Source organism: Zeugodacus cucurbitae, chromosome 2 (assembly GCF_028554725.1).
Source record: "Zeugodacus cucurbitae isolate PBARC_wt_2022May chromosome 2, idZeuCucr1.2, whole genome shotgun sequence".
In the NCBI taxonomy this organism is placed as follows: Eukaryota; Metazoa; Arthropoda; class Insecta; order Diptera; family Tephritidae; genus Zeugodacus; species Zeugodacus cucurbitae.
This window is the reverse complement of record NC_071667.1, coordinates 44,446,098-44,456,641: the sequence shown is the minus strand read 5'-3', so window position 1 is coordinate 44,456,641 and position 10,544 is coordinate 44,446,098. Positions and strand designations below refer to the sequence as shown.

At 32.0% G+C, this 10,544-nt stretch overlaps 3 protein-coding genes across 3 annotated transcripts; 1 reads left to right on the top strand and 2 right to left on the bottom strand.

The window, feature by feature from the left end:
* Positions 1 to 767: 767 nt before the first annotated feature.
* LOC128921826 (myb/SANT-like DNA-binding domain-containing protein 3) lies at positions 768 to 1,668 on the top strand. The gene is made up of 3 exons (XM_054230328.1): positions 768 to 1,154; positions 1,288 to 1,315; positions 1,493 to 1,668. Exons 1-3 carry the CDS (start codon positions 768 to 770, stop codon positions 1,666 to 1,668), a joined length of 591 nt encoding a protein of 196 aa, XP_054086303.1.
* A 24-nt stretch (positions 1,669 to 1,692) lies between these two features.
* Positions 1,693 to 3,477, bottom strand: LOC128924140 (putative nuclease HARBI1). Its single transcript, XM_054236001.1, has 3 exons — positions 2,846 to 3,477; positions 2,497 to 2,783; positions 1,693 to 2,434 (listed from the first exon to the last, which is right to left on the bottom strand). The coding sequence occupies exons 1-3, from the start codon at positions 3,049 to 3,051 to the stop codon at positions 1,854 to 1,856; spliced, it is 1,074 nt and encodes a 357-aa protein (XP_054091976.1). The 5' UTR covers positions 3,052 to 3,477; the 3' UTR covers positions 1,693 to 1,853.
* Positions 3,478 to 7,345: 3,868 nt separating this feature from the next.
* LOC128919927 (putative nuclease HARBI1) lies at positions 7,346 to 10,193 on the bottom strand. The gene is made up of 3 exons (XM_054225698.1): positions 9,369 to 10,193; positions 8,927 to 9,310; positions 7,346 to 8,872 (listed from the first exon to the last, which is right to left on the bottom strand). The coding sequence occupies exons 1-3, from the start codon at positions 9,387 to 9,389 to the stop codon at positions 8,339 to 8,341; spliced, it is 939 nt and encodes a 312-aa protein (XP_054081673.1). The 5' UTR covers positions 9,390 to 10,193; the 3' UTR covers positions 7,346 to 8,338.
* Positions 10,194 to 10,544: the final 351 nt, after the last annotated feature.

Here is a 10,544-nt window from a genome sequence, read left to right as displayed (position 1 = left end):
TGCGTTCATCCAGGCAGTTTAGACCATTATTTCTAAAATCTTCTAGAACAAATTTTGAGTTAAATGAACCATTCCGCCGAATATTTCATGATTTTTTCAATATTTAGCATCAAAAAAACTATTTTGTCTTCTCTTAATAAGTAATATTCAGAAATTTTTAACTTTTTGTTTTTATAAATTTTTAATTCTCAGCTGTTGAAATGTTTGTTTCTGTAGCTGAGCAGTTTGAGAACCGGACGCTTAAAAATCTCTTGCCTTTCTAGACTCGCGTCGGTTGGGCGGGAGGAGGGTAATCGTTTGGGTTAATAATAAAAAAATAATAAAAAAAAGCCAAAAACTACAAGGAAGACACCGATTTACGGCTTGTCAATCCTGATGATAGGGTCTTCGAAGTGTGTCGACTGCAAATGATGTGGTACGTCGAGCTCTTCAGCAAATATGCGCATTATTCCAATGTTCGCCGTCTAATGTTGTCCGCTATTAAAGAAAAAAACAGAAAAAGTTTTCCCTATTTGGTTTACAGAAACCGATGAGTGCCTTCCCCATAAACTTAACTAATTAGAATACTTACAGCCGGTTTCACGAACTCTTTTAATTGAAAATTAAGTTCCATTTAATTTTAATTTTAATTTTTATTTAACTTTGCATTTAAGTTTCGTGCGTTTCACCATTATTGACATTTGGCAACCAAAAAATTAAAAGGCAGGGTTGTTAGTAAGAATAACAGCTGATTTATGTAAACAAATAAATTGTATTTATTTGTTAAAATGGAAACTGCGGCTAGAAGTAAAAATTTTTCTTCGAATGAAATTTGCACACTGCTAAGCCTAGTGCAGCAAAATTCAAGTATTTTGGAATGCAAGGCAACAGGAAAAGTGCGTCCTGACCAAAAGGACAAAGTGTGGGAAACAATAACAGAAAGTTTCAACTCGGTGTGCTCCGGAGCACCTCGTTCAACAAAAAATCTGCGAACGAAATATTTAAATTTAAAAGCAGACATGAAAAAACGGTCTGCTGACCACAAGAAGTATGTGTATGGTACAGGCGGGGGTCCTTGCAAAGAGCCTGATCCCGCTGATACCGAAGTTGACACACTAATGAAATATTGCCAAAAAAACAAGTGCATGGGATGGACTCCACATATGACAACGACTGCATAGAAATAAATGTTGAGGATTTCGATAATACAGGTAGTAACTTACACATTATGAAATATTTATTATCGTTTACAAATATGTGTGTCTGTTATTTGTTTTAACAGTTGAGCTACAAAATAAGACAATAAAGGAAGATCAAATGATGGAAGAAGAAATTGGTATGTATATTTTTATTAAGAGCTATTACAAACTGCCGGAATGAATATTAAATTGTTTCCAAGTAGATTTTGAACCTTGGGAACACTATACACCAATGCAATTGAAAACGCCAAAAAACTGGAAGTTGTGCCCTGAAAGTTTAAATAAAAAACATACAAGCTGGGCTAAATAAGCAGATATAAAGGCAAAATGGACGGAAAAGAAATTGAAAGAAGAAATTGAGTTTACGAAAATCGAACACACGTTACGTGTACAGCAAATGAAAGAAGCACATGAACTACAACAAAAATTTATCATTGAGAAGCATGTCCTTGAAATGCGGATACTGGAGGATCAATTAAAACCAAAGTGAAAACGCAAATTTTGAACTTTTGCAATGTGCCTTATCAGTATTACTATTAATATTACAATGTGTTCCTGAATTTTAAACAATGCAAAGTGCAAATGTATTACTATTAATATAACAATGTGTTCCTGAATTTTAAACAAAATTATATTAAAGATGTTAATTTTATTAATTATGTATTTTTGAAGAATTTACAAGTTTTTAAAATAAGTTTGTATTAGATTTTTTCTATACAAATTGTCATTTCGTCCTGAAGACGAAATTGTTGGCACTTCAACAACTGTATCTATAATGTTATTTATATCATTTCCGTAGACTGCTGGAGCATTGTAATCGCCATTTAAGTTACAAATATTATGTAAAACTGCGGTTGCTACAATAATACTTTCTACTACTGTAAGGCGCATTCGTATTCCCAGCGCAAGAACTGGAAATCGTCGTTTCCACACACCATACTGACGTTCGACACAATTACGGGTTCTGATTTGCGACTCATTGTATAGCGCCTCCTCCGGAGTTTGCACTTTTAATAAAGGTGTCATTATCCACCGATTACAAGGATAGCCACTGTCGGCAACGACTATGGAATTTCCGAATTTACCTGCTTCAAATTGGCTAAATACTCGTGAATTTTTCAGTATTATTGCGTCATGTGACGATCCTGGCCAACGGGCTACGATATCCATTATGTTCAGGTTACTATCACAAAACGTTTGCACATTTATTGAAAAATAGTTTTTTCTGTTTCGAAATAGTTCTGCTTCATCGCCACCTAAATAGTTATTCATTTTAAATAATCTATCAGTTTAAATTATTTATAATGATTATACTAACCGGGTGATATTATTCTTACATGTGTGCAGTCCATAGCAGCTAGCACACGCGGAAATTTTGATATTTTATAAAATTGTTTGTGAATTTCTCTTTGACTTTCTAATTCCAAGGGGATGGTTATAAAGCGTTTTCTTAACAATGAAATATTGTGACACACTCTTTTTATTGCGCGACAGGAAGAACTTTTTGAAACACCACATAGGTCACCGCTTGTTCTTTGCATGCAGCCAGTTGCAAAGAAACGCAATGTTAATAAAAGCATTAATTCGGGAGACATAGCACCGTTTCTACAATGTTTTCCAAAATAATAATATAATTTTTGATTGGAAGTACACTTACATATACTTACTTCTTAGTTTTGTGCTGAATTTTATTCCTTATAAGCTCCAGGATCATCCATGCAGACTGTTTAGTTAAACGAAACCTGTATCGAAAATCAACTTCATCGTAATACGTGAAACAATTTTTGCGTTCCCTCATAATACGAGGGCGACGATTTATAAATATGTTTATTAAAACCTCGCACTCCATGTCACTTTCATCGTTAGTTTCCATTTTTTCAAAATATAAAAATATTCTCCTAATTGCAAATCAGCTGGTAGAAAAACGTAAATATAGTTGCAGATGACAGTATTTAAATAATATTTAAATGGCAAAGCATGACCACTTAAATAAAAATTAAGTCTAATGGTGAAACTGAAATTAATTATTTTTCACTTAAATTTGTTTCGTGAAACCGGCTGTTAGTGACTGTATTGTTGTACAAAAACTCGAAAGGGTTTGCGGCGGAGAAACAAAGTGAGGAAAGAAATCGGAAACGAAAAATTAAAAAAACTGAAGTAAACAATTGCATGCCCAAACCCTTTGCTTAAAGAACATCTCACTTTCGGGTGAGTAAATAATTAACAACATAATTTTTATCATATTTTTAATAATTTTTTCTATCTTTATCGAATTTTCAGGTTTCTTGTATTTTCAGCCTTTTTTCTCTTATTTGCAGTTTTCTCTTCTATTTTCAGGTTTTTTTTTATTTTCTCATCTTTCTTTTTTATTTAGCTGTGCATCTGAGCCTAGCTTATTTAAACACAAAAGTTGATCTTAATCAAGATGGATTGAGTTGTGTTTAAAAAAGCAGGTAAAATTAAATGACTTAATTTAATTATTGAGTCGTGTAAGAAATTGTCCATTTTAACAATGGACAATTTCGCAATTCAGAAATGCATTTTTAATTTTTTTATTTTAAATTTTTGGTAAATACAGTATACTCTCGAAAAGTAAATTCTCAGAAAATAAATAATCGTGGAAAAGTTAATCACCTTTAAGATTACACATGCACCTCGAAAAAGTAAATTTTTTAATTTTTTAATTTACTTTTCAGAGAGTGTGATAAAAAATTCGAAACGAAGCAAGCAGCGTTTTTTACGATGTTGCAAAAACACTTACTTTCTTGTTTATCGCGTCTTTTTAGTAAGTCCAATTTCACACGGGCAACTTTTGTTGCTAATTCTCGGGCGATTCTCTTTTGCTGTCGCCCCTTGCGTTCACACGAGCAGTTCTTGTTCGACAACTCTGTTCGTGTTTTTTTGTCATTCTCTTTCATATAATTTTCTCAACTTCTTGTACGCATCGTTTTCAAGCAAAAAAATATATTTCATTAACTAATTTTTATCGTTATTCTCATTTTCTAGCACATTTTAATTATATTATGCATATTTCTATATGTATTTGCAAATTACATACAAAATTAAATGATTAAATTCAAATTTTCAAATATATTGTAAACATTAATTTTAAAATGTGTGCAAATGCAACACTGTTACGTAGCAGCGAACTGTTACAAATAAGAACACAAAGCGTGTTGCCTGAACACAACAGACTCGGCGCGATTCTCCTCTCCTCGTCGCCCCCTCTCCTATAAAACTAAGATTTGCCGCGACAAAAATTGCCCGTGTGAAAGGGGTCTAACAAATTTTGACGAAAAATTTGGCATACCACCACGTGTTGGCAAATATTGTACAAGTAATGAATATCACTTTTTTACGTGATTTACGGTTCAAAAACGTTCCGCACAAAAATGGATTTCTAAAAAAAGTCAAAATTTTGTTTAATTTTTTTTTTAATATTTTTATTTTTACATTTTTGTCAATTGTTACATGAAATAAGTTTTAAGTTTAAAGTATGTGATGATTTACACAATGGTAAAATGTCTTGCACAATTTTAATTGCACGCTCTGCGCAGATGTTACTTCGCTGAACTTCCTTAATAGCTGTTTGTCTGTCTGAGAAAATATTCATTTGCTTTTGTGAAGCCGGCCAATGATTTCTGTAATGTGGCGAAATTATTTTTGTTGAAAGTATGATCGGAAAACCAGATTTCGCTCCAAGCACCGCACACAAACTTACAAATAGGATATAATTGCAAACGATATTAAGGAATAAGTACAAAGGCTAAAAGTGCCAAAATAGCTCTAGAATTCCAACGGGCATTACTGAGTGCTGGTATTGCTTTAAATTTTATGTAGGGAAAACGTTCATTTTTCTCGAAGTATTTAAAAGATTCCTCCAATTCATATAAGTATTGCATGTCATTTCGCCATTTAATGCTTTTAACCTTAATACACTCTTTATTTTGTTCATACTCTTTTTTTAGATCATCGTAATTTTCTATTAAATTTGGAATAAAATTGTATGAAAGATTTAGTGATGATGTTTTTCCCTCTAAAAGCTCATCCATGACATGTTTTAACATCAAATCTAGCACATGATGTTGACAACCAATGTACTGTGGAGCGGGCAATAAAAAGGATTTGAAAAAAATTTGTAGGCGAGTGACAACATCATGGTGTCTGCCAATATTCACACTGGTTGTATCGCAAATTATCATTTTAATTGATTCCAACAAGTCGAAATCACATAATAATTTTTTTATTCCGTGAAATATCGTCGACGCTTTTCCTTCATTCAGAACTAGTACATCTAATTTTACTTCCCTAGAAGCATTTTTCAGTACTACGACCTGATATTCCTTCTTTCCAATTTTTTTTCCCGTCAAAATGCAAGCACCACATTTCTTTTAATAGACCTTAAGGTAAGTGTTTTAAAATTGAGTTTATTCCACAATACTGAAAGTTCACTAACGATAATTTGTGTTCTTCTTTTCTTACACTTTATTTCCTTTCCAAGGCTATTAAATCTTCCAAAAAAATAACAAACTTTTCTTTAAGCTTTTTACATAATTCGAACAATGGATTGTTCACATTTTTAATACATTGTGTTTTGCTAGCTAAATTTTCTTTCGACGTATTACAATACTTTTCAACATTTTAGCACTTGTCTTAAACGATAAAAACAGATTTGAAATATTTATTTCAATTTCTAAAATTAATGATAAAACAAATGTGCTTAAGATCACACAACTGAAGGTGGCTTTGTTCCTTCATCTAACGGGAAATCATTCAACTATCGTAATCTTTCTTTTATCATTCTTGCATAGAGAACATTAAATAAAAGAGAAGAAGTATGTACATATGTAACTACGCTCTCGTCTCGTCAGATGTAAAGACATTAGTTTGGGGCGGGTGGGGGTCACTTCCCTTAGGTCCATTAAAAGGCGTTTGGAATAATAGGAAGATTATTAGTTAAATAAATATCTGTTATTATGAAGAAAAACGTGTACAGTGTACAAAACTTTTTTTGTTTTTTTTCAGCAGTTCTGATAAAAAAGTAATTTCCTTCTGCGCGGAAATTTTTTTGTAATTTCGCAAAAAAAAAATAATAATGGGGTTCATACTTTTTTATTCTCTATTCGACTATGGTATGCCGTTTTTCGTATTTGCAAAAATTGTAAAAAGTTATATGCCTTATGTACATACATATGTATGTATGTGTGTAGTTGTTTTAGATCGTATGTTCGTACTGAACTGAACGATCCCGTTATATTTGCTTGGTTTTCGTTAGAATATTACTAGCATATAGATATCTTAATATATAAAAATCACGTGTCACGTTGTTTGTTTTCGATGGACTCCTAAACTACTGAACCGATTTTAATGAAATTTTTAACACTGTGTGCAGTTTGGTCCAACTTGAAAGATAGGATAGTTTATAACTCTCCTTATAGTCACATTATTTATTTATTGCAAATTATTTGTTTATTATCAGCAAAGAGCTATCCACCAGTTGGTGGCGCTAAGTGCGCTATGTTACAATAGATGGCGCTACATTTATTTCTAAATTTTCATGGATTTAGGCTGTCATAACAAAAGCTGCCACTTGCTAAAAACATTAAATGAAAATGCGTTGTTTGAAGTTTATATTATTTGGATGTGAGTACATTCATTTGAATATTTGTACGTTAGTTTGTGGTTTGTCTTAGTTTTCTAGCGCTTTTGGATACATATGTATGCATTTGTATATTCATTTATACGTGTGTGTATATATGTATGTTTTTTTCATAAAAATACTTCATTTCTGTTGAAAATCTATCAATAAAAATCACACAGCAGGACAATACTCTCAGCATTATTTCAGATCTACATCGCTCATTTGACACACTTCAATATCCTCTAATATTTTGACAAGGACAGGACGAATATCATATAAATATATGAATTTTAATACATACTATACATTTTATAACTATATTCCTAGGTAATAATTTAAATGTATTAAAAAATAAAAAATGTATATATAAATATATGTATATATGTATATAAATTATTCGCAGCAAAGCGTGCCCGGGTTTACTAGTAAATATATATACATATGATAGGCACGCTTTATATATGTAAGTTAAACACGTTATATACTTTAAAATCACATTTACGTTACGTTATACGTTATATGGGGTGTGTTCGTTCAGTAAATATTGCGGCATTGTTACTTTTTATGAGAAAGCATCACGTTCGCCGCGAAAATTTGAAATTTTGAAATGGAGAACGAAATGTAAGTAAACTTCGCAATATTTGATATTTAATATAGAATTCAATGTAATTTAAATATTAAATATTTCTTTTTGTTATTTTTAGAATAAAATTAAGTTCAGCTGAGTCCAAATTATTGGTCAGGTGTCGACTGGACATGAAGCAAGAGTTTTCTTGCGGCAAAAGAAAAAAATCGGTTCTTTGGGGCAAAGTGTTGGACAATATAAAGACTGAAGCTCCTGATTTAACAGCGACAAAAGAGCAACTCCAAAGAGAATTCCTCAACATGCTAGCAACTTACAAAAGAATAAAAAAGCGGAATAGATCAACAGGTAGAGATACAACAACTGGGAATTTTTTTTAATGATTTTGATGAAGTTTACGGCAATAGACATTGAGTTGATCCTCCATCTGAAAACCTACAAAACTCATTAGATCTTCCAACCTGCTCGACTGCAGAACACATAAGAGCAAACAAAATTTTCCGAGAGGACAATGATGTTGTGGAGAGTGTCTCAGACGTGAGGGGAAACCAGCAAAATTTCGCTAAAAAAAGACGCACAGTATCGGGGAAATGAAACGTTGGAATTTTTAAAAAAGGAATCGGAAGAAGAAAAACTCCGGCATAGAGAAGTGATGACGTTTGAAAGAGAAAAGTTGGAATTTGAATAAGAAAAGGCTAAAATAATGCTAGGATTAAAAGAAGTGCTGGATAAATTTTTGCAAAAGTAACATTTGCAAGTATTTAGCTACAAATTTAATGAAAAGAAAATCAGTTTTCTGAACTATAGTTTTAATTCATTTATTAAATACAATGCTGTGAATTTAGTTTTAGATTTTTAATTTAAATCAAGTGGAGTTCAAAATATATTGTTTTGAAAATGCATACAAAAAATTAATGAAATAAAGAAATTGAATTCTTATGAAGTGAACAACATTTTCAACTCATTTCTCCGAGAGATACCTTCACTGCTGTCGTTAATATTATTTATATTTTCTGTTTCAGGATCATCATTAGTATTTGGTATTATTCCATTGCTTTCGACAATATTTGAGTCTTCGTCATTATTTATTATAAAATTATGCAAAATAGCAGAAGATAACATCACTTTAGAGACTCTCTTTAAAGAAATTACATCAATATGATTAAGTATTTTGAATTTTTGTCGTAAAACACCAAATGCTTGTTCTATAAGCACTCGGGTAGAGCTAAGGTAGTGATTAAATTTCCTATCATCAGTAGTAAGGCGCCCATTGTCCCTAAATGGGACTATCAAATATTTAGACAGGGGATACGCTGAGTCAGCTAAAATTATGCCACCACCAGCTATTGGAACCTCGCCGGATGTGATTCCTTTAAAAATTGGGGAGCTTTTCCAAACGTTACCATCGTGGCAACTTCCAGGAAAGCCAATAAATACATCCAAAAACCGAAGCTTACTGTCGCATATAGCCTAAAATAATTTTTTTTTTACAAATTTATTATAGCAAATCAATTTATTAGGAACCTGCATAATCATAGAATGTACTCCCTTACTGTCGTAGTTGCTAATTGCATCATGTTTTGGTGTATTTATTTTAAAGTGAATTCCATCCATACACCCAATAACGAAAGGAAAGGAGTTCGCTCTTATTGTCTGGAATCTTTCCATTATTTGCTGTTGCTCAGTAACCGTGGGCCACGAAATTTCGCCATTAAGACAGCATATTGCTTTTATAGTTTTGAAAAATAATTTATGAGATGTTCCTTTGCCCACATCAAAGCGATCAGATAGTTCGCGATACGTTGTTCTGCTGTTACCCAGTTTCCATAATGAAATATATTGGGATTGCTTCAATGAATATTTGGTATCCATTGGGGACCAAAAAGGGATAAGAGCGTTTTCTAACTTCTAGATAAAATAAATTTCATTGTGTATAACAAATTAGCTATGAAAATACTTAACTTACAACAAATACCGCGCGAGCCATCCGAAAATGAGAGAGAAAAATATCTTCTGGATATGATTTCAATTTAAAAAAAATTGCGTACTTTTGTCACTTTTCTTCTTTTACAGCTTTCCTTTAACAAAAGCTCTCTTCTCCGTATCATAATCCTTCATCTTTTGTTTCTATTTTTTAAAAAATTGTCACTTTGCTTTTCCATAATATCATCAGTTATTAAATACGTTAAATTTCCATTTTAACGATGACTTTTTAAAGAATAACGTTCTGTGAAAATTATGCTCGCAATATTGCTGCAGACTATCAGCTGAGTATCAGCAACAGAGTATCAAGTAAGTAACAGGGTTGCAATATTGCGTTATTTATTGTTCAACTCGAACATACCCATGCTTTAAATACACTCTTATACTTACACATGTGTATACGCACACATTTGAATATTATGTGGAATAGTATATTCACATCGGGTCAAACGGCGGCGTTTTTTGTTTTTTTTGTAATATGTATTTTATTTTTAATAAATATTTTGAACACTTTAATGTTTAATATCACACACAATTTTACTATGGGATAATAGGTAAGATACAAGACTGCCAACGTAAGTATCTATAACTTACGTTACTACTTTTTACTTTTCGTTTCACACCTTGATACTTTAAAAACGAGAGGTTTACGGCCATTATGTCGCGGCAGTCAATTAGCCAAGCTATTGAAGATACATGCCAAGCATTAATATATGTTCTTAAGGATTATATAAATGTAGGTTTTTTTATTCAATAAAAAATCAAATTTAGGTACATTTCATATTACAAATAACTAAGAGATCATAAAAATGCATGTCCATTACTTGAAACTCGAAAAACACCTACGTTATTTTGGTAAATAACAACCGGCGATTGTGACTTGACCCTTGGCTCGTAAACTGTTGTAGCTATTAGGTTGAGCTACAAAAGTATTACAGCCAGGTGAGGGTGTATATGAAAATATATTTCTTTCTGCTGAATTGTACTGAATTGTCATTAGGAGAATCCGGTGTAAATGATATGTTCATATCATTGTTATCCATACCTGGAGAAGACACCGTTGTGTACGCATTTATTTGCACCGAATTTCTATTCAAAGTGTCAAATTCAGCTTCAAATAAAATAACATTTCTGCAAACAACTTTTGGGTTGGACCAAT

Coding starts and splice junctions, on each gene's coding strand:
- LOC128921826 (XM_054230328.1), top strand. CDS start 768: ATGGAAACTGCGGCTAGAAGTAAAAATTTTTCTTCGAATGAAATTTGC. Junction 1,155..1,287: donor CTCCACATATGACAACGACT/GCATAGAAATAA, acceptor AAGACAATAAAG/GAAGATCAAATGATGGAAGA. Junction 1,316..1,492: donor AATGATGGAAGAAGAAATTG/GTATGTATATTT, acceptor CTAAATAAGCAG/ATATAAAGGCAAAATGGACG.
- LOC128924140 (XM_054236001.1), bottom strand. CDS start 3,051: ATGGAAACTAACGATGAAAGTGACATGGAGTGCGAGGTTTTAATAAAC. Junction 2,784..2,845: donor ATTCAGCACAAAACTAAGAA/GTAAGTATATGT, acceptor AAAACATTGTAG/AAACGGTGCTATGTCTCCCG. Junction 2,435..2,496: donor TGTAAGAATAATATCACCCG/GTTAGTATAATC, acceptor ATAACTATTTAG/GTGGCGATGAAGCAGAACTA.
- LOC128919927 (XM_054225698.1), bottom strand. CDS start 9,389: ATGGCTCGCGCGGTATTTGTT. Junction 9,311..9,368: donor TGGCTCGCGCGGTATTTGTT/GTAAGTTAAGTA, acceptor TATTTTATCTAG/AAGTTAGAAAACGCTCTTAT. Junction 8,873..8,926: donor TACATTCTATGATTATGCAG/GTTCCTAATAAA, acceptor AAATTATTTTAG/GCTATATGCGACAGTAAGCT.